The sequence below is a fragment of the Chaetodon auriga genome, chromosome 14, assembly GCF_051107435.1.
Source record: "Chaetodon auriga isolate fChaAug3 chromosome 14, fChaAug3.hap1, whole genome shotgun sequence".
Lineage (NCBI taxonomy): Eukaryota > Metazoa > Chordata > Actinopteri > Chaetodontiformes > Chaetodontidae > Chaetodon > Chaetodon auriga.
This window is the reverse complement of record NC_135087.1, coordinates 7,456,872-7,480,395: the sequence shown is the minus strand read 5'-3', so window position 1 is coordinate 7,480,395 and position 23,524 is coordinate 7,456,872. Positions and strand designations below refer to the sequence as shown.

Below are 23,524 nucleotides of genomic sequence, written 5' to 3'. Positions count from 1 at the left end.
ATAGAATTATTATATTCACCTGTAAGCAGCATTTCAGTGTGCGAGCTAGTTTGAAATACTTTATTCAGTCTATATTTAGGGAGTTTAGCATCATACTTTACAAAATGGTAATAGATTGTTTGTAAAATCTTAACCAGCAGAGTAAAAAAAGTGCAATATTTTCCTCTAAAATGTAGTAGTAGTAGCAGTATGGAGTAGCATAAAATGAAAGTACACACGTTAGATACAAGTACTTGATGATTGTGTCACTAAATGTATGTAGTCACAGTCCAGCTCTGGGCAACAAAGAACATTTGAACCATATGTGCGTTTAATTAGGCCAGCAGGCTGACATCACATGAGTATTTTCACTAATGAAACGCTCACAACCGTGGCATGAATGCATACTTGTGTCTGTGCCCCTGTGTATGTGTGTGTGCGCGCACCTTTCCTTGTAAATCTGCAGCTTTGTGGAGAATACCAGGCAAGATCTTAAGCCTTTTTTTCTTCTGGCCTATTTCTTAAACATCACAACTGGCAAAAATCAGAGGAGCGTCAAGGTGGAGTAACAAGGATAGCAGTTATACCTCATGTCCAGACCTGTTCCAGCATCATATCCAGCATTCACACACACACACACGGGTCTGTTCAGTGCAGCGGCACTTGTTGTCATTAAAAGTCTTCTTCTGTGTGGTTTGTGTGGGGATTTCAGTGAATGGAAGATTTGTCATATTTCATGTTGCAGCTTCATTCATCTGGAAAACAGAGAAAAAGAGACACAGGGGGAAAAAAGGAAAGCAGGAGGCTGATGATGAGGGAAGAAAAGCAGAGTGACGGTGCTTGAGTGTCTGACAGGTCGCTCTTAGACATAACAACTGTTCCTCACTCATAGACCAATGTTTTTATCAGCCAGCTGGCCAGACACAGCACAATACCCAGCCGCCATCAGCCTCGCTCTCTGCCCTGGCTTCCTTCTCTTTCATCTCCGTTTCGTCATCTGCCGTCACTCTCCTTTCTCTCCTGCTTCTTATCTGTATGCCAATCCCATCATCCTGTCCCTCTCTACCCCCCATTTATCTTCTCGCACTTCTCTCTTCCCTCCCATTTCCTGTCTTTTCTCTCTCTCTCTCTTGCCAGCAGCCAAATAAATGGCATCAGTCCTTGGCTACCCCTCAGCTGGCTGGTAAAAGCGACTGACATTACAGTCTTGTGAAATGTAGCCAATATACGCAAACACACACGCAAACACTCTTAAGGAGGCGAGATACTGATTACAAGGGGCTTCAGGAATGGGTTGTGTTCATCAGAGAGATTTTAATGTCACGTCACATAGTCACTATAACACACAACACAATATTGGCACTTTCCCAAAAGCAAAAAGGACAATACAAAATAGATAAAGCTCCGATAAACATTTAACAGTCTCTTATGTACAACGGAACTGATGTCATGAAGGAGGGAGTGAGGGGAAGAGACGGTGTGCAGAGGAGAGTTGTCTATTTGATGGGTGAGTCCAGAATCTCCTCGTACTCCTCCCTTTGGCGGCGCCCTCCCCCGCGAGAGGGTAGCAGCTTCATCGCCACCAGCCAACCGACGCTCAGTATGACCATCACGTTCCCAACGACTTCTGGCGCAGTGGGAGCCAATGGCAGCACGGCCAGATGCAGCAGCATGGCAACAGGTACCTCCAGGCTCTGAGAGGCGGAAACCAGAGCCGGGTGGAGTCGGGTGAGGGCGTGCGTCATTCCCAGAAAAGCTGCCACCGAGCAGGCGACCAGGCCCAGGACCACGCCCCAGGCCGGTGCGCTCACAGGCCAGGACCATCCCTCCTGGAGCAGAACCAAGGAGGCCGGGGCAAGCAGGCAGCCCGTCCAGCTTACGGTGAACAAAGCTGTGCCCACTCCCACCCTCTCCTTCAGGGACCGATACCCGACCAGCGCCAGAGCCATCCACAGCCCCGCGAGGGCCGACAGAGACCAGCCGAACGCACCCCGCCAGAACGCAACCGGGTCAGTCGGTGCATCTGAGTTGCTCTCGTCGTCTGTGGGAAGCAACACAAGCCCCAAACCACACAGTCCTGCAGCTATGGTGATCCCGTCAGCCAGTCCCAGCCTCTCCTCCAGGAGCAGGAAGGCCAGGGTCGCCGACAGCGCCGTGGTCGCCAGACGCCAGGTCGTCATGCCGTTTCCAGGAGAGACGAAGGTCAGGGAGGAGTAGGCGCAGCAGAGAGAGAGAGAGTAGGCGATGCCGTAGCAGAGCAGACGCAGACGATACCCCTCCGGTCCGAATGGGTTCTCCTCCCTGTGCAGTGGTACAGCCACAGAGAGCAGCTGGACGATGGACCGAACCAAGAGCAGAAACAGGGGGCCCAGGCTGAAGTGTTCGGAGGCCAGGCGGGTCAGAACGATCAAACAGCCGTGAGCCAGCGCCGCACCGACCAGCCCCACCCAGGTGAGCCGAGACGCAGACACAGAAGCCTCCCCAAAACTGGCCAGCTGTTCCCCTACCCCTCTCCCTGACCCCTTTGCTGCTCTGGCTCCCCCCTCGCTCCCATCTCCTCCCCCAGCAGCCTGAGGTTTGGTGGTGGCGTCTCTGTCTTTGGAGCCAAACAGAGTCAAAGGCCACCTCTTGCCCTCCGTCAGCTGCTTCCTGTCGGACGTCTCTTCCAGAAAAGAGCCAAAGTCCTCAAAAGACGGTGCATCATCGTAGCCTTCATCCCCGGGCTGGGGGAAGTGTGTGTGTACCCCAGGTTGAGGCGAGTAGGGGGTGTGCGTGGCGTATTTGGCTGTGACAGTGTGAGGGTGGATCTTTACTCTCTTCTTAGAGCTGCCCAGGAGGTGAGTGGACTCCATTTTAAAACTTTAATGAAGACAGACACCTACGAGAGAAGAGAAAGGACACATTTAGAGTCACATAAAATATATTTACACACACGCACTCGTTTTTCTCCCTCATGCTGCCTCTCCCCGGGATACGGCATGATATCTCATATATCTTTAATATCCCGGATAACCATAGCAGTGACTCACATCTTCCCATGTGCCCCCCGTGTTTGGCAGCGAATGTACGTAAGCTCTGCCCGTCTGAGCAATCACCACTTTAATTGTTTTTCCTGTGTGATTAGAGTTCACATAAAGTTCATATTAGCAGAATCGTGCAGCACCATAATGGCAGATTAGCACAGCTATTATCGCTCCTTTTAGTCTTCTTGGACGACATGACCTTCAAGGGTAGTTAGAGATTGTTGCCAATGACAGTTACGTAAGCAAGTGCTTCTTGTCTCATTTGTCTTTTATCTCTCTCTGTCTACTTTTTCTGTCTCTCTCTTTCCCTTCCCCACATGCAGGGGAAATATAGAAGTATTGTTCACATCAGTTCTCTGTCTGTAAAAATATTAGATGCGCCAGATTTTACAGAAATAACAGGCATACAAATCATGCATCCCATGCCTCACCCCCCTTTCTTTTCTCCGTCTCTGTAACTTTTCCCTTCAAGGTCCTGCTCCACGGGTGATTAACCTATAACTGATGTAGTAATATGTCTCTGCAGCAGAACAATACAGTCATGCAGGTGCTGTACAGCACATACCCACTGCTGCATTTCAGGTTGTAAAATGCTCAGCAGCCCCCTGGTTTCATTGGAAACGTGGAATATTTGTTCATGCAGAGGCATATGGAGCATAGAGCACAGTTTCCTGGAGTTGCAAAGTATTAATCAAAAATAATTTGGCTTCTTGTCTTCGTTGTATACAAAGGAATTTCATACATGTGCAAGTATACAAGCATGTACACCGCCAGTACTTCTTGCACTCTGTAGAACTGCTATTAAAAAAACATGTTACATAAACAATATTCAGATGAATAAAGCAGAATAATAAAAAAAGTGCTGTTTTTCTTGTGATATTTCTTATGAAGAGTTTACAAGCTGTTATTTGCAATGAACTGAATGTCACATTATCGCAGCAAGTGAAACACACCTTCACTGTGCACACACTCAACCTAAGTGGCAATTCAGTCACAACATGTGATTTAGCAACAAGGCTAACCGTCTGCAGCCATGCTCTCTGTGTGGCTCCACTTAGGCACAGCGGTGATTTGAGCTAAATGCTAATGTTTACCAGGTATAATGTTTACCATGTTCGCTATCTTACTTTAAAATGTTAGCATGCTAAATTAGGACAGCGCCAAACACTTAAAAGAATACATGAGAATAGTGGCAATGTGCAACATGGATAAAATCCTTGATCACTGTGTAGAAAATGTTACAAATGATATTGATGTTTATCATGAACATTTTCTGGAAACGGTTTATGGATAAAATGACTCAACATAAAGGTCTGTTTGTGGCTAATCTATTGAAGCAAATTAAACAGCTGACAAACTAGGCTAGGTCATCACATTAATTGAAAAATCATAAATATAAAGATAAAAAACAAACATCGCCACAGGCAGTCCTGTACACTGATTGCCCGCAATGACCTTATGCATGCTACCATAGAACCTGTATGACCAAATCTCTGACAGAAAAATGTATAACCCCTCTTCACGTCACCCAATCCTAACCACTACCACACTGTGCACTGTGCATCAGGCTCTTAACAGCATTTCAGTTTCATTGTATTCTCCTGAGTTTAAAGGTCAGGATGAATGATCTGGCTGCAGCAGGCAGAGTAAAGCCAGCAGTTCTGGCAGCTTGCTGCTGTTGCTCACACCCTTGGTGTTGCAGTCCTTTTGATTTGGTAGTAGCATGGGGAGCCGGTGAATTTGTGGCTGCCTGCAAGGCCTTTACTCTCCCTGGAGATATTGAGCTTTCCCACGGATCAGCCTGAACTGCCCTGTTACAAATTACAACAGCTCGGAGGGTCATGGTGCGAGTGCTGGCTTCAGCTGTGTGCTTCTCTCTGGCTGATGGCAAAAATTGCTCTGAAATATGAGTTTTGAGGAAATGGTACTACAGACTTGAAAGTGAATTATTCTTCCAACTGTTCAGCCTCAATTAACTCTGTCTCAAATCAGCTCAACTTGTAAATCTGCTCTGCACTAAAATGATGGTGCTTCAGTCTGGATTGACTGAAACTGTGGCTTGGTTTCACAACTCCACAGCCCGCTGAATAAAGTAAAAAAAATAACCACAGGGATGAGTTTTCACTGATGACACTCGAGGAGATGTCATCATTTACTCTCACTGAATGGTAGATAGAAAGATGGAAACCTGATCTGCTGCTCTGTGAAACCACAAAGAGCCAAAAGAGATCAGGATGTTCCTGTCTGACTCTTCTCAGTCAGTAATATTTACTGTTCTGGATGATGCAGCCTACCTCTGCAGTGCTGCTGCTGCTGCTGCTGCTGCCGCCGCCACTGCTGCTGCTCTCCAAAGCTTGTTTCACACCTTACACAACCCTAAACTGAGCCGCTACGAGCCGACACCAAACCTGCACAAAGTGCGACCGGCAGCAGGTAAAGCTTTGATTGCTGAATCAGACAGGAAAAAAAAAAAACAGTTCACTGTCCTCCTGGTGTGTTTATGTGCATCTTCTATAGTCTTACACGCTTTTAAAAGCAATAACATCTTTGATATGGACTATTAATAGGACAATCACTTTATGAATGGCCCTCCAACATTAATAGTTGAACAGCCTGAAAGCATGATGCAGATGTCATTGCTTATTCATTCAAAGTAAGACTGATGACATCTAATATATTGCATAACATATCACTTGATGTAAATATATATGTAATATATGTGGGTGTGTGTCCTTTGCTTAAGGCTATTATATTTATTGTGTAAATCCATGTGTATATGTGTTTTTAAGTGAGTGGGTGTGTATAGTTAACATCTCTCTCTAAGAGAGACGTTATTCTCAAGGTTATCTCGGTTCCTCGGTGATGCGCCCCTGTGACGCCAGAGGGTTGACACACACACACACACTCACAGAGACACGCGCACACACACGCTCACAGACACACATGCACGCGCACACACACGGTGGGGAACAGGAGCGTTGTGCTGTATGTGTTGTGAGTCAATTTAACAGTGGTTTAACATCGACAAAACATCACATCTCTGCTGGAGCCGACTGTTCGGCTGTTCGATCCCGCCGCTGGCACACTATGAGGGGTTTTTTTTTCAGCATCCATCAAACAGCATGTCTGTATTATGTTGTGACCGGCAATGACAGCCCGACCCGTGACCCATGACGAATTCTTGAATGGCGAGAAGCGCGCGCTCGCTCACGCTCTGCATGCGCCCGCAGATTGGCACGCGGCAGCTCGGTCAATCAATGGACCCCGGCGGAGTCCGCAGATTGTTTCCCAATTAGTGTTCTGCTGCAATTTCGCGTTATTGCATAACGTGGTCCGATCAATAAACCAGCAGGTGGGTTATTTACAGCGTTCACTCAGTGTTTTAAAAAAAAATGCCTCATCTAAACTCACCTGCTCTCCCGCAAACCAGCGGATCCCGCCGGGTTCAACTTCAATCTCGGTCAGCCTCAGTCATTCACCGAGCATCTCCATCTCCATCACCTCTCCTCGGCCATTTGTTCTTCCTCTTCTCTTGCCACCACCCTCTCCTCCTCTCTGTCCTGCGGCAAGTCTCCTCAAGGGCACCGCGACGCGACTCAGCCCGGCCAGACCGCGGCACCTGCGGCCACCTTCACTTCACTCTGCGGGGGGGAAATGTGGGTTTTGTGGCGACCTGCTGCCGCACGTCCATCCCTCTGAGCGCTGATACAGATGCTCCTCCTCGGCTTGGTCAAAGAGCGAGCGAGAGAGAGAGAGAGAGAGAGAGAGAGAGAGAGAGAAGGGGGGGGACTAATCATAACGTCTGAGCATGCGTGACACCAGCACTATATCTTCCTGATCTTTGTATATTATCTGTCATCCCACTCTGTGTGTGTGTGTCAGAGAGAGAGAGAGAGACCCGTATTTGTATGTGTTGAAGCTGGAGGGGCCCATAGACCATAAGCACTCAACACTACTTTGTAACTTGTGCGTGTGTGTGTTTTAAGAACAGAAATAGATTTTTTCTTATCTCCCCCTTATTCAAATGAGGTATTTTTTTTGGCATCCTGCCTTGGGACTCTTATATCAGCTCTCCCAAAAGTCCAGTTTTTTAATGTGTATGTATGTGGCAATTTGATTAATTGTTAATTAGTTCGGGAATATGCACCATTAAATCACAATAGCGGGGCCTTTACACCCTTTACACACAGGCCCATATTTGCAGAGAGGCCAAACACTCATTATTTAAGACTGCACTGTGCTCAAATGGATATTATAAGCAGATTTCTAGACAACAGTGTGCTTCCAGCTTTGGTGACAGCCTTTGGGATGGCAGAAGTTCAGTGAATTGGGACTTGCCTTGGCACTTGGAAATGTAGGGTGGGTTAGGGTTCACCTCCTGGGTACTGCTGAGGTGCTGCTGATCTCAATCTGACATCTCTCCATACATTAATGCATGTGCATAAATCCTGTTAGTGTATGTGTGTATGTCAGGCCTGTGTGTGTAAAAATAAAACTGAATTTCCCCTTGAGGGATTAATAAAATATGCCTCCTTCTTCTTCAGAGAAGAATGCGTCTTATTTCTTGTTCCACCTTGATAATGCCCTTGCACACAAAGCCAGATCCATATGGAAACCAATTTGCTGTGGAACAACTTGACTGGCCTGCACAGAGCCCTGACCTCAACCCCATCCAGCACCTTTGGGATATGACGACTGCAAGCCGGCCTTATCATCATTGGACGACCTCGCTTATGCTCTTATGGCTGAATGGGAGCAAATCCCTGCAGCCATGTTCCAAAATCTTGTGGAAAGCCTTCACAGAAATAAGACTGGAATAACACATCAACATTTACAGGTGGGTGTAAAGTTTGGGTGTCTGTCTGCATAATCAGCTGTACATTGTAGTTTAAATCTGAATGTAACGCAACTGCAGTGTGCATGTTATCATGTCTCTCTCTCCCTCTGAGGGTGAAAGCTGTGCTGCCTCCTCTGTGTTTGTGTGTCCTCCTTCCTCCTTCGAGGTCCCCGTGGTTGGGAGGAGGTCTCGTGGCTCAGGTTCTGCTTGGTGACACCTCAAGCCGCTCAGTCTTCCTCCTGGATCCACGTTCTTCACATAGGAACACATAGATTTGTGATTTTGGGCTAAATAAATAAAATTTGACTTGACTCTGTAATGCCGTAGCAGTGGTGAGAAGAGATTAGATAAAGAGGAGGCAGATCTTGAAGGAGCTCAGTGCAGTTTCTTTCCTCCACTTGACCCACAAACACTGCAGAACCTCACGCACTTTCATCTATTTGCAAGCTGACAGTAATTGCTTTGACATTCTGCTGCCGCAACACCTGCGCGCACCGCTTCGTTTCGAGCTGTATTAACCTTTGCCAAATGCAGCTGTGTTCACTCTCAGGTTGGACCATCATTCTGTAAGAAGCCTCCAGCTGCTGCTACTCTTTTCGCTGGCCGACTTCTCCACTGGGATGATGGGAGATGCACAGCGGTCAGTATCAAGATCAAATACAGTGTGCACCCAGCAAATGATGGGAAGTCAAATATGTCTCTCCATCTTCACTAATTGCCGCAGATATTTGGATTGTGGAGGTAACACAGCCAATAAATATCAGCAGCGATTGATGGAACAAAGTCTCTGTGCGACATGCTTTGATTTTTCTGTATCTGCAGTGTCCATCGGTGTGTCCAATTACTGGTGATTTCACTAAGCTTGCTCTTTCGTCCATGATGAGGATATAACATAGATATCATTGTCAACAGCGCCATTTGATATTTAAAACAATTAATGGATCATCTGTACTGCAAACTAGTGACTACTGCTGCAATTAAGTACAATTAAGTACTAAGTAGACATAAAACAATACCAGAATTCATCAAATCACGTCTGTGGCCAACCAACAAATGAAAGTCCGATATTAATTTCCCTCTGCTGAGCAGGTAGGGCAAAGCAGAGACTGCATTAAACATGGACATACTGTCTATAATGTCCCCCATAGGTTTCTGAAGAGCCACTGTTAACCTCAGCATCAGTGGCTCCAGCCATCGCCATCTTGGCACCCCCGACCTCGCCAAACTCCCAGCTAATCCAAGAAATGGGCGAAGAGGTGGAGCCCATGAGTAGAGACCAAAACAGTTTTTTATGTACCGAGCTGTAAACGTGTTTATTTCTGCTGTATGGTTGAGCATTTTAAAATGGGGGTCTATGGGAATTGACTCACTTTTGGAGCCATTCTCAAATGGCCATTCGAAGAACTGCACTTTTTGGTGTTGTCTTCATTTTTCAGCCCTGGATTTTGCCCTTTGGTGCACAGTGGGTTTTTTTTTTGGTTTCTTTATAACTTTCACCCTAAACACAGCTGCCTGTTGCTGCTGAAAATGAGGTTGACAAATGTGGTGAGACAGGACCCAAAGAGTTACATTGGCGGGCCATAAAACCAAAACAATGAGCTGATGTTAGAGTTGCTAAAATGCTCCATATAGAGATATATGGTAGATAGATCAACCCCACCCACATTACTCATAATCATTTGAACCATTATTGATTTTTTTAAAAAGCGCACCGTTAAGTCGCATAAGCATGCAAGGATGCCATTTTTAAATCAGTTCCATGTCATTGAGAAATGCCAGTTTCATTGCAGTGCAGCTTTGAAACTTGGATTTTCTCTTCAAAGGTTCACTGCAACTCTGTAAACACTGATCTCATCTTAATTAGATGACACCTCCAATTTAAAGACCATTACCAACGTTTTACCTTGCAGCAGTGCTTCCAGAATCTGGGCTCTTGTTGGAATAGAACAGGGATCATGGATGCTCATAAACTACCCTGCCTCATCTCATTCAGAAGACAGCATTCGAGTTTACTCCCAGGAGCCCTGTTCTCCTTAAAAATCACAAACAGCATTATGTAAATCAGGGATGTCAGACTCTAAACTTGGACTCTTTTATTTGTCTAACACAGCTGGCATGATGTTTTCACATAGCTGCCCCTGAAATGCTGTCTCGACTGGTGAAATGACTTCAATATAGACAAATGGAGCGCAGGTAGAAGAAGTTTATTTACTTGTGTGCTGCTCCTGGGCCTATTTCTGTAGTGGCAAGGCTCCTCAGAGAGATGCATGGTGGTCCAGAATTTAACTGACATTTCTTTATCTTTCTTTCCTTTTCTCCTCCATGGATTTGCTTTCAGCTGTTTCTCTGAGGATGAGGAGGAATATCTAGTGTTTCCATGGTTACAGTGAATAAGAGACACATCGGACCCAGCTATTTAGGGCACTGTTCAAATTCAATCGACTGCTCCGCGGCCAGGTTTTTGGGAATAGGTTCATCATATACGCACTCGGAGGTGCAGGCTTCGGGGAGGGGATGGCGACTTGCTGTGATAAGAATATGCTAAGTGAGGCTGAGATGAGCTGACAGCAGGGAGGCAGTGGAGAGGGAGGGAGGGAGGGAGGGGAGATGAGGGAGGCGATGGAGGGATGCAGAGAGGCAGGATCCAGCAGCTCTCTGTGCTGTCTGCCTCTCTTGCTCCATGCCTGGTCATGATGAAATGAATTATAGAGCATGGTGGAGGACAGAGTGGCAGCTGGAAGAGAGACTTTGAGTGCGCTAAATTTGGGTTTTTCATTTAGTGTCTCTGCTGCAACCTCAGCTATGTGGGACTCTTTCCTCCTCAGTCTTCCTCTCGAACAAACATCCATGTCTGCTTCTCACTTCAGCACACGTAGGCTGGGACGTTTCTCTGCCAGTTTCACACTTTTTGGACGCATCATGATTCTCAGTCTGTCAGTCAGATCACTCAAGGACATTAAAATTATTATTTATTTGACAGTTTAATTAACAGTCTGGTGCTTTCTATGACAAATAAACAATCACTGGTGTAGATTTTAAATCAGCATCAGTCAATATTCCTCACGGTACTACCCTTCACTCTGTCTCGGGGGAATTAAGTGGGTCTGCATGTGGTGTTGATGAACAATAAACAGGATGTCATTATTCAAAGCCAGGGTCCTTGGATGTCTGAACGCTTGTTCTCATTACAGCAGGACCTGATGAGAGCAGAAATAAGCGAACCGCAACCAAAGACAGGACACATTCATCACCGGGCCTCCACGGTGGAGGTGAGGAACGAGGGAGGTAAGAAAGAAAAGTGGACAAAACACCCCTGATGAGATTAAGATGGGGATTAAAATGAGGCTTTATGGAAATTAGGAGCCTGGGCAGGTGTTGTACGACACAAACACACACAAAGCAGCAAAGACAAACAAACCCTCGGCTCTGTCCGTGATATGTGTGTGTCCAGTGAGGGAGGCGGACGTGACGGCCCGGTTCACGAGTGAGGTTTGTGATAGACTGTAATGTTTTTTCCAGCTAATATAGCACTCTGCCTCTCATACATTTTGCATTACCACAGCGGTGAAAGGAAGAGAGAGGGGATGTGGAAGGAGGGTAAGAGCAGGAAGAGGCAGAGGGGAGGCAAAATGTGAAGAGAGTCAGAAACAGGGTGTCAGAGAGGTTGCAGGCAAAAAAAAAAAAGCCTCAGGAGTAAAAACGCTGCGGGCGAGGTCAGAGGAAATTAAAAATAGAGCAGGCGCACCGACGTAAAGCAGCCACGTAAATCTTCTGTTAGTCAGCAGCCCCAGCAGAGATGAGACAGAGCCGAGAATAAAACAGGCCTTTATTACAAAGCTCTCAATGCGTCAAATGAGCGAGTTTCAGCATCAGTGAAGAGGGAAGGTTTGAAATGAGACGTCACATGTTTGGAGATGTCAGTCCTCTTGGCTGCCGGAGTGATAACCTGCGATTACCTTGACGGTCTAAAAGCCTCTGCTGCGCCGATGCCGCACCAGACAGCCTCTGTTGCCATGGTTACAGCCCTGAGATAAGTTTTTGGACTGTGGAGGACGCTCTCGTTGAGCGCGTTGCGTGTGTGCAGTCCAAGCACGGCCATGTTTGCCACAGTTTCTCAAAAATCTGCGTCAAAACTCAAAACTGGGGCAAAGGGATCCAGACGTTGTGATGCAGGCGCCGTGGAAGTCTGCTGGTTATGTGACTCAACACTGCACCATAAAGTGCTTAAAAAGTAAGGCGTAGTCTGAGTGAAACACCTACAAAGGCTAAAATACTGAGAGGATTTGAATCAGATTAAGCTGGGAAAGTGTCTGCAGAACAAGTTGAACTGTTGAGGATTTTGCCCGAAGGAAAACCAGCGCAATGCACTGCAACACCCCGCACAGACAGCATCCTCTCGTCTGACTTTGTCTGAGCATGAACTGAAAAAACAAAATGTACAAGACAAGAGGATAATCAGCCAGACAAGTGGTGTATGCAGTGTTTGTGTGCTCAGTGCCTGTTCTGAGCCATGATTGTGTAATCCAGTGGAAATATAACTGCTTACATGTGGACATCTTTAAATCAGTGTACGCAATTACAGCAGCCAGAGGGTACAATAATGTTACTGCTGGGGTCAAAATATATATGATATGTTACCATAGAGGTACATGCATTAATGTATGTTCAGAGATTTGAACCAAGGTCGAGAAAAAATTTCTGCACCTGCTGTATAATATTGGCAGAATTGCATGCAAAGGATTGCTGCAGATCACAGATGATACAAAGATATTTTGCCGTCCCTCCAGCGATGCTCTGACATGCAGCTGATCCTTCTCCTGCTTTACAATATGGCACTGATGTCATTCATGTTCGTGTTTTTTTTTTTTTCATGGACAAAGACATCATGGCAACCCCTGCTGTTCTGACCCACTTCTTACGTCTTTGACTAATGCTGGTGATGTCTGAACAGACTGTACCTTTGCTCCAGAGAAGGACAACAGAAGCATTTGAGTATTAGAGAAGAATCATTTTGAATATTTTCCAGCTTTAATGAATTGTATAACCTGATAAATAAACGTAAACAGGCTACGGGTAAGCAGATCATCCACCATGAAAGACTCAGACCTGCTGAAGCGCTCAGGGATCAAAAACACTGAATACCTGCATTGGTGCTTTTCTGCAGCTGACCTTTGACCTCTCGGTAAAACAGGGGAATGAGAGAAGATTTTCTTTATCAACACACATGTGAGTCATTCCACTGGTTTGGGTCTCCCGAACAGCTGAGGAGACGCAGATGAGGCGTTCCCTGAAGTGGCCTTCAGCGAGGCGCTCGTGTGGAACTACACAAAAAATGATGATTATTATATTCATATATCGTTCACACACTGACAGACTTTAAATGTTAATTCATTCATGTGTAGGGTTATTGGAAATAACATAAACAATGAAGGTTTTACATCTTTTTTTTCCCATTCGGTTTGTCAGAGCGCACACATAATGTGACAAAATGTTTCACGGAGGATTATTTCAAAGGAATTACGAAAAGGGCGGCTTCATTAGTGCTTTTCACTCTTTTCAGTGCATTTGGCACCTGTGGAATGCCTCGCCACACCAACCATGAGACAATAATAATGTCTGAATATGTGTGTGTGTGAGAGAGAGAGTGTGTGTGTTTGTGTTTGTGAAATAACCCTGAGGGGTGGATCTGGCTGCAGCTTTTATGAGGAAGACGTGCTGTTGCTATGGCAAACAACAGGGCGTCCGTCAAATGAAACACTGCATTTGCGTGTGTATTTGTGTGTTTGTGTGTGTGAGACACTGCCTCATGTATTGCTAGGGTTTAAAAAAAAAAAAAATCCTCTCTATTTGTCTCAGGCGCGCACACACACTCACACATATATACGTAATGCAGGTGTTTGATATCCACTTAATGACTCTCAAATGGGACTAATATAATTAAGTGAAGTCTCCATCTCTGCCTTTGTGGCAGTATCAGGCCATAGTGAGCAGGAGTGAGCGATGTGCACGCATCCAGGCTCTGTAATTGGGTTTACGTTCATCCAATTCCAGCAAAAAGACCTCGCGGAGACAAATGGCATAGAAGTTAAGCCGCTGGCACACCCTCTCCTTTCTCTCTCTCCATCTGAGGTGGAGAGGCAGAGGTGGAAAAACACAGAGACAGAAGTGGAGAAGGCGTCAAACGTAACCCCAGGTCAAAGGTCATTAATGCGCCGACGTGTGCTTTTCAAGCTGGGTGATTTTGGTGCTGTTTTGCTCAATTTTGGAAACATCCCCCTTAATGTCTTGGTGCACACATGTGCTCCGCAGCGCATTTAGCTGGAAGGATTACCCGATCGCAAATTAAAAATTAATCTGCAACTCTTTTGATGAATAATACATCGTTTCAGTCATTTTCAAGCAAAAATACCAAACGTTTACTGGTTCCAGCTCCTCCTGTGTGATGCCTTGCTGCTTTTCTTTGTCACAGATGACGGTAAATTACATTTCTCTGGGTTTTGTATTGTTGGTCAGACAAAACAAGACATTTGAAGACCACATGTTGGGCTCTGGGGAAACGTGACAGGTGTTTTTCACTACTTTTTGGCATTTCATACAGTAAATGATGAAAATTGACAGTTATCATTATTTAAGTCACATGGGCTCCATCGTATTATATCAGTATATCTCCTATGATATTCATCAGTGATCCTGTGATGTTTTTATAATCATGGTCGTTGTAAATATTAATATCTTGCTGTAATGTGTGTTTACAAACAAATCATTAATATCTGTGAGTTGTCTTGGGGGATTCCCGCCCTTTATAGAGTGCTTTATATGTGGTAATTTAATTAGACAGTTTTGTCAAATTAATCATTGAACTAAGAGAAAAAGGGGAGTCTCTGTGCTCCAGTGCGCGTCCCCGTGAGTGTTGTGTTGGCGGGGTCTTGCGGTCCCTCCCTTCCCATGCTCGCCCTCCCGGAGGCGCGTGTCCGCCGCGGCCCGGTGTGTCCGCCAGGGGGCAGCTGTGTCTCGGTCTGAGGCTGCGCCGCTCCCGCTGCATCACAGAGAGGAAAATACCACCAGATGGCGGTTTAGGATTGCTGCTCTTCTCTCAAGGCGCGGTTCCGCTCGCACGGCCAATTTTCAATATTAAAATACGCACAATATTAAAACGAAAATCGATTTATTATTTCGGAAGGCGATAATCGATTCGGGGATGGTCGCTAAAGGTGAGTGTCTTGTGTTTTTGTCGTGTTTTGTGCGGTGGGAAGGGAGACGGAGCACAGATTAAAGATGGTGGACACAGACAGGGAAGACTGGTTGGTTGGGGGATGGGCGTTAGCGGCTAACGGAGGTGAATGTGCTTTCTCTCTCTTCCTCAGTTACATTATAGCCTAGCAGAGCCGTTAGCTTGCGAGCTAGCCCCCAAAATTTCGGCAAGACAACTTGCTAGAGGGGCAAGTGGTTGCCGCAGCGCCGGCCTGTTTTGCCACCAATTTCCACCCGGCGCTGGAGTTTGGCTTGTCAACAAATAAAGAGCCATGCGGTGTGACGTGCTTTCGTGCTCTTTACAGGCAGGATTCAGAGCATCACCTTCCCTCATTTGCTCAGCCGTATTATGATTGTACGTTACAGTATTGCCCTCCTGCCGTGCGGTGCTTTGGTTTGTCATCAACGCCACGTTGTCGGTGACTTAGTTGTCACCGACCTCTGGCAGTTTTGCTTTTTGCATACTCAGATGTGAACAATGTGAGATATGAACGTTTTTCCTTGTTGGTACTTTTTTTTCCCCCCTTGTGTCAACCTCAGCATCCCAGCTCCCTTCCTGCCTTCAAGTTTTCAGAGTAGTGGTGACTTTCCACGCGGCTGATAAACATGTTGCTTTTTTTTAATGAATGACAGCACGTGATTGCTCTTAAATGTAGTGTTTGCAGGCTGGACTCGCGCATGTTTCACAACATTATTATGGCGCTTCTCTCCCCTTCCCGCCCCCTTCTGTGCGGGAAGCAGGCAACACTGAGCGGGGAAACATGAGTCACATTAGGGGGGATGGGTTCCACCAGCCGTCCCCTCAGGTCTGAATGGGCTCCACTGGCCGTCCCTCCCCTCCCACGCTGACCTGTGTGCGGCTCACCCTGTGCAGTGCAGCTAGGGATAGTTCACAGTGGGTCAGAGTGCCTGCTGGCAGCCTGCATAAATCTCAGATTGTTGCATAACTGCTTTGTTTACAGTCAGCCATGTGATTTTTTTCTCATCCAAGCTGTCTTGGATTGCTATCTGGGACCGGCTTGCCTGCCAACTTGTCTTCCATTATGGCTCAGTGTTTCCACCCCTTACTGCACAAGCCATATTTCACTTATCCTGCAGAACAAGTTGAGCAGTACATGTCAAACAGTGTAATACCGCATTTGTATATTTTGATGAGATAAATGATGCCCCTCGTACACAGCGCTGCTCTCTGGATACAGTTTTCGTGCTGTTTTTGACATTTATTTTTTTCAAATGAATGGCAGGCAGATGAAAATATAATATGAATGAGTGTCGTCTGCAAGGTACAATTATTGGTAGCAAACATCTCCATATCCACATTCTGAATGTGCATGTGAAATGTAATCTTTCTATGATTGTATGGCATGAAATAGTTGCTTAGCAGAGTCATGATATATGGAACTGATATCACGATATAATATCACGATAAAGATATTCTTTGCTTCATCACTTGAGGAAATAAATGTCAGTTTTTGATAATTTAAATACCTAACTGATGACTTAATGAGCTGTTGAAGGGAAAATAGCTACCATGGACTAAACGGTATGGCAAAATGTTTGAGGGTTGATACATTTATACTGTCTTTCATTTGAAATGATCATATTTCCCAGCCTGCGGGAAGTGGAAGTGAATGTAAGTCGAAACTGTTGAATGGCTGAAAACATCCTGGGAGCTCTTTCATTGCGTCATCAGGATCCTTTGGTGTGATACTTATAATTTTGAGGTCCTCCCCTCCCACACACAACACACACTGTGACCTTTGCTCCTCTTCCATGTGCAGCAGGCCTCATGTTTTGATCTCTAGAGCAAGTAGTAATCAGATTACACCGCAGAGGTTTTTTACTTTTTCAGCAAAGAACACACATGGGCTGTTGTCTGTTGCTGTAGTGCTTGGACTCACTAAAACACACCATTACACTTGTATTATAGACAGCGACCATTAAGGAATACACACATTATTTGGCTCCTAAATTGTTGGTTTAGACGTATCAGCAATAAGAGTAGTGCTCTGTGCTTTGGCTTGATAAAACAACATAATCATAACTGGCTTTTATCCCTGAAGATTAAAAGCACAGCGCCTCAGAACATCCACACAGTTTTCATTTCAGATTGTGGAAGAACGTGATAAATATTCAGTCGAACACCTGCCTGTCATTGCCTCTGATTTGGGAATGGAACTGTTTGAAGCTGACATTCAGTGTCTGATGTGAAGAGCATGTCATTGTATAAACCTTTAGATAACATTGAGGGTTAACAGAAATAGTGACTAATCCCTCCTCCTTCCTCTTTCCCTTGAATTGCTTGGCTCTTTGCCCTGGCCTATAAAAGACAGATCCCCATAATGGTTGTTATCAGTTGTATATACACATACTGGAGTTTGTTGTTGTCGTGTAAATGGTAATAGTGGGTTGTAGGGAATATGTAATGGGTATTTGTTTTGAAGAGAATTGGTTCAGGCAGCTGCTGTTAAGAAAAGCAAATGGCTTGTACATATGCCACAAAGAAAATGGAGTTCGAAGCTCTAGAGCTTCGTTCATAAAGTTAACATTTTAAATCAACATTTCACTGCTGCAGGCTTTTTTATTATTATTATTTTACTTGTATTCATTCTGTTTAAAGCCGGTATTCCTGCACAGTTGCAGATAAAGATGAGGCTGCACTAATATTATTAACATTGCACTTTTTGCAGTTTTAGATTCCAGTGGTGGTCATGTAAGATTGTTTCTGACTCGTGTGATCCAATTTCCAATAACTCCAGAGCGCTGTGAAGTCCAGAAGTCAAAATCTGTTGAAAAAGCATTCAGTCATTTCCAAAGTTCACAACATCTTTTTATGTCATGAAATTGAATGCTTGAATCCACGCTTGTTGGCATTTAGCCGTTCAAAAACAACATTTTCACCGCAGTTAAAAAAGTGCCTGCTCTCCCTCTTGCTGCACACAAAGGGAGGCAGGCGCCTGTGTTAACGTGGCGGTCCAGCAGCAATCTAACGGCAGCATAATTACATTTACACAGAAAGAAAAATCTCTTTCAGGTCTAACGCTATTCAAGTAAATTACTTCCGTTGTTACCAAAACAAGATATTAGGTGTCTGCATTATTGCCATTTCTTTACTGTTTCATCATTATTTTCTGCCTTTATTGGATTAGCCTGCAGCCTGCTTGCGTTTATGATGATGAATCTGACAAGTTATAGTCATTAAACAAAGCTGATTTCATAAGAAAAGAATCTCATTTAATCTGATGAATCACTTTATTCAAACTGAGCATTGTTTTTATTTGTATGACGTCATAAGATATGACAAAGCTTCATTTGAAAACCTCAGTAGACGCCTCAAATGTAGAAAAATTATTAACAGTTATTACCGAGTATTGTTAAAGACAATGAATCAAATTGAATGGAGCAGGCCTGGCTTCCTTCTAATGAGTTGAGCCACATAATAGTTACCAAGCCAGAGGCTCCCACCACTCAACTGCAGTGCACTTTTTGTGCGAGCCATATGCTTATAATGACACAGCTGAGTAGTGTGTGTAACGGGTTTGACATTTGTCAGAGCCTATTACACGGTGACCTCAATTCAAGATGTTGGCTATAGAAAGAACAGTACTTCCTGCTCCTATTGTCCAGCCTTTGGCGCTTTTTAGCACAGTCAGAGGAATGTCAAAGAAAAACCTATTATTGCTGCCATCATACAACACATCTTTAACCAGTGACTGAGAAGAAGCACACCGATTTTAGATAGTTGCACTCAATATGATACAGTTTTCTTCATAATTATGTGTGATAATAATACAAAAAGGCTTATATACAATACTTAGGTGCATTGGTTCAGTGTTATAGAAGCATTTAACATAACAGGAAGCCCAGAGGTCTCTCTGTAATTCAGTGCTTTGATGGTGATGGTGCATACATTGTATGCTAGAATGACACAAGCATATGCATTTTACAGCTTATTTTCTAACTGATGTGATGGTGCTACATGAGTGTGAGTATTATAAGCCCTGAAGTCTGCTCATGTCAATGTGAAAACACACCTGTGTGAAGCTTTCTAAAATAGTTTTGTCACCCCTGGCTGGTTTGAGGCGTTCCTTGTTGTGTGGTTTCCTGTTATGTAATTAGCTGCGTTACTGTTGTCTGTCACTTTTTTCTTTTTTTTGTGTGTGTGCAGAGCAGCTCAGGTCAAGTCAGCAGTAAGATAGCTTTAAAGCCAAGATGAATTTGTTTTCTTAACTTTAAGCAACTGAAATGAGGTCCAGGCAGCAGGAGTTCGGAGCATTTTCTCCTTTTATATTCATCCCTAGTTGTAGAGAAGCAGCATCATAGGCAAAATGAAAAATCTTATTAGATGGATTATATAAAAAATGAATGAAAATGCCAACTTCTTTTTGAACACCAAGCCTAACTTGCACATGCAGAAGCTGGACAGATTGAATTGCTGCCATTAATAATGGTAATATCTTTAACAGCAGCAGGTTTCTGTGGGTTAACTTAATAGTTTCTGTATGTTTTCACACTTATTGCCTCAACAGAATTTGTAGATTCATTGGCTTCACATCCATAGCCTCATTACACAGACATTAGAGCGATGTCACCTATTTGCGCTGACCTTTTTAAAGCCATTACACAGAAAACTCAAGCACCATTAAGTTAAATATTGATTGTTTGGAAATGTTATGCGCCGCAGATTGCCATCGTCAATGCCAAAATGTAAAGAGCTTCTGGCCAAGAAATGCATTTCATTAAGTGCCTATTTGTGGGTGTGATCTTTGGCAACATATGGCATTAATTGTTCATACACAAGTGCTTATCTGTCGTAGTGATCGCCTCGATTAGTCTGTCAGTGCTCATGCACAGGGTGGACGCATATATATATAAAAAAAGCTGCATTTAAGTACAGTTATCAAGCCCTCCGTAACTCAAAAAAGGACAACAAGGTTACAGAAGCAGCTGGTGACCACAGCGTGCGCACTGGCTGGGAAGGTTTCCCCTGTAGATGTTTACGCACACATCAAAATGCATTACATGGATTTCTGGCTTGTATTCAAAGCGATAATGCTGTGCTGTGCAGATGGCCGCAGCTCGTCTTTAACCACACTACCAGTGGTGTAATAATGCAAAGCACCACTAAGTCAACTTTGCTGGGCCGATCGGGAAGGAAATTGTTGTATTGTCTGACAGCGCAGTAATGCAGTGTTGACATAATGACGGGTCAGATAACCAGATGACAGCCGGCTCTATTTCAGCGCCATAAGAGAGGTAGACTCTGTAGTCAGGGGGGTGTTTGTTAAGGTAATCCCATTCAGCTGTCAGGTTGAGCAGTAATGAGATGAGGTGCGTCATGTCATGTGTGGATATGTGTGCGTGTGTGTTTCAGAGGTGTGTGATGTCTCCCTGGTGTTCCTCCATGGCTCAGTGGTTGCTAGGCTGAGCAAGCTGCTTTTACCTGCAGCTAAAGCACAAGTGTGTTTGCTGATGCAGGCAAGCTACCAGCTGGCACTGGCTATTACTAGATGTATAAAGAGTCAAAGATGGGAAAACAATACCAAGGCCTCACTTTCTGACGTCAGCTTGTTTCTTTTTAAGTCCATATTAAAAAAAAAAAACCCATCCTTTGACTGAAATACTTGCAGTTAGCTTCATAAGTGGATTCTTGGTTTCTTGTACAGCTTCTTTTCATGTATAATATTGCAAACTTCAATACTGAGTCTGATTTAAGTTGTTTTTTCTTTGAACAAATCCTCCTACTTTGGCTGATCTAACTCCCCTGACCTTGAAAATCTGTGCGTTAGCCAGCTTCACTCTGATCTCTCTTAATAGATGTGAAGATGTAAAGTAACACTTCAAGTCCAACTTGAATTGCATTTTATTTTGTCTGCTACAGCATACATATCTCATCTCATAGGTTTGCATCCATTCAGGATGAATTTAGCTCTCTGTCTACATAGATGGAGACCTTTTATTTCAGTACAGCCAGTGAAATCTTGCCGACAGCAGCAGCATCAGCGTTCTATCATAGGCAGATTAGACAGTCACAGTGAGCCAGACAGCAGCTACACAGACTCTGAACAACAAGCCACATTAGCTCTCCTGCTAAAGTCTTAACTAATTAGTCTTAACCACTGTCAGTTCGCAGGCTAGATGGCTCATTAGCTGCTCAGCTGCAAGATGCTCAACAGCATGTAAGTGCAGCAAATGTGGAAATGTCACGATTGTCCGGTTAGGTTCCTGATATTATTCAAAAGCTGCAACCTATGCTCATAAACGAGGTGCTGTTGGAGGTTAAACTGCAGCGGTAGTTCTGAAGTGAAAAGTATTTGCATATTCATAGAGTCTGGGGTTTTCAGCGAAGGAGAAACAGAGGACTAAATGTAATTTAAGAATTTTAAACCAGATAATTCATCTTTTTTTTGTGGAAAACCCACGTCAGCCACAAGTTACTACTCACAGCAGAGTATTTTTAGACAAAATTTTGGACTTTTACAGTTATTGCAGTAAGTAGCTTATCAGTGGAGTTTTGCTACTTGTGTTTAGGTACATGTATTTTCTCCACCGTTGTCTGTGCACTCACAGCAGCCTCCAACTCCATGGTAACACAACACAAAAATAAACATTATAATTGCTGTAATTTTGAATGGTGCGAACACGATAATGTGTTAATTCGGTGTCTTTTGATCTCGTTCAAGCACAAACTTTCCTCTCATCGGCAGCATAATCCGTGAAACATTTCCATCACTTGAAAAACATCCAATTAAAATACCAAAGCAGTGGTTTGTTTCCCATTACAGTTCAGTGTATATGAAAGGGTGAAATCAGAGCTACTGTTAGCCCAGGAGCGTCAGAAATGTGAAGGTGAAAACAGGTAGTGCAGAAATATTCATCAGCTAATATTTGATGACATAAAATAAATCACATCAGATGGTGAAATGATTGACAATGAAGTATTTTGGCTTTCATAGGGAAAAAAGTCTAGTTCCCCACTTTGAAACAGGATGTTTAGATGGATGTTTTGGTTTGTCTCATCTGCCTTCTGCTGCTAGGACGGCGAGGAAGTGTTGCGCCCGCCTGTGTTTGGATTGCCTGCTCTGTTGAGACTGACAGCAGTTCATTTTTACATCAGCGCTGTAAAGTGGAGCTTTGTAGACTGGAACACCTTATTAAAGACTGAGCCTCAGACAGATGGCTCAAAGAAAAGGCTGCCACCAGTGCTTCACTCACACTGAACGCTGGGTAGAGTTTAAGGTGGTGCGAACAGGGAGCCTTTGTGTGGAGACGCAAGTCTGTGTACATGATGTTCAGTGTAATACTTTTAATGCAGTAAGAAATGCACAAGATTACAGACATTGAGCATAAAAATGTCAATATTCAGCATTTATAAGATGATGGTTCAGAACACATAACGTGGTTGAAAATGTTTATTAATGTCTTTATGGCATCCACGAGTGGAGCTGGTGTCTGAATGAATCATGAATGATAATATGGTAAAACACAGCTGTAGTTGGGTTTTGGAGGATATGTTAAAATGTTCCAGATATTGCAGATATATTCGAACATTATGGACCTATTCACACCCCCCAACCCCCTCAGCTTCAGTTGGAGATGTGTGCGAGCGTTGAGTTTGCTATATTCAAATAAAATAAACTCACAAAAACCTCAATAAGGAAATATTCATGTACCTGTTTTTGTTATTAAACTCGTTCTTTGGAGGCGTTAACCAAATTACCAAAGTAAAACGACAGAAGTTGCCCAAAACAAAACAATCAGCGATGAGCCCAGCCATATTTTACCAATCGTCCAAGGATGCAGAGTCTTTATAGGAGCTACGCTTGCTGATAAATACTATAGAACTCCATTATAGTGCATTATTAAATGTTAATATAATCCTTATCTATGCTCAAATGGGAGGGGTGTTAATGCATTTTGGTTATCACTGACGTCTGAAGTAGCATATTCAGTCAATCAAACTATATTTGTATAGCACCTTTAATACAGGTTAGTGTCTTTCCAAGCGCTAAACTGCAAAGTAATATGAGTTTACTGCACACATCACATATAGTGATAAAAATAAAATAGTAAAATAGGTAAAAGTAACAAATAAGACGGAAAAGAGGGAATACGAAGCATGAATACAAGTTAAAGAGCTGCTCTCAGAGCATCTGGCAGGCTGTTCCAGCATGAAAACCGAACGCCAGCTCACCAAATACTGTTCATTTGTCAGTTTCCTAATTCCTGGGTGGAAAGAATTTATTTTGGAGCTCTGGCCAGCAGCATGGTCATGAAGAGAAAGTCCTGGATTTGCATAAACATTGATTGAGATATGTGAGTTGTGTCTGTAATCCTAGGGGAGAACAGTCCTTAATAAATATGTGTATATATAAATGGAAAAGCGAGGTTATGATACACTATTGATCTCTCTGTGGGTCATTGACGAGTGCCT

General features: G+C 44.1%; 2 protein-coding genes across 2 annotated transcripts in view; one reads left to right on the top strand and one right to left on the bottom strand.

The window, feature by feature from the left end:
- Positions 1-1,273: 1,273 nt before the first annotated feature.
- On the bottom strand, positions 1,274-6,849 carry slc35g2a (solute carrier family 35 member G2a). Its single transcript, XM_076749439.1, has 2 exons — positions 6,414-6,849; positions 1,274-2,857 (listed from the first exon to the last, which is right to left on the bottom strand). Exon 2 carries the CDS (start codon positions 2,829-2,831, stop codon positions 1,476-1,478), a length of 1,356 nt encoding a protein of 451 aa, XP_076605554.1. The 5' UTR covers positions 2,832-2,857; positions 6,414-6,849; the 3' UTR covers positions 1,274-1,475.
- Positions 6,850-14,879: 8,030 nt separating this feature from the next.
- stag1a (STAG1 cohesin complex component a) overlaps positions 14,880-23,524 on the top strand; it is a 40,974-nt gene continuing 32,329 nt past the window's right edge. Inside the window, exon 1 of the mRNA XM_076748346.1 lies at positions 14,880-15,050. The gene's annotated coding sequence lies outside the window, so the exon portion shown is untranslated. The remainder of the gene's footprint in view (positions 15,051-23,524) is intronic.

Coding starts and splice junctions, on each gene's coding strand:
- slc35g2a (XM_076749439.1), bottom strand. CDS start 2,831: ATGGAGTCCACTCACCTCCTGGGCAGCTCTAAGAAGAGAGTAAAGATC.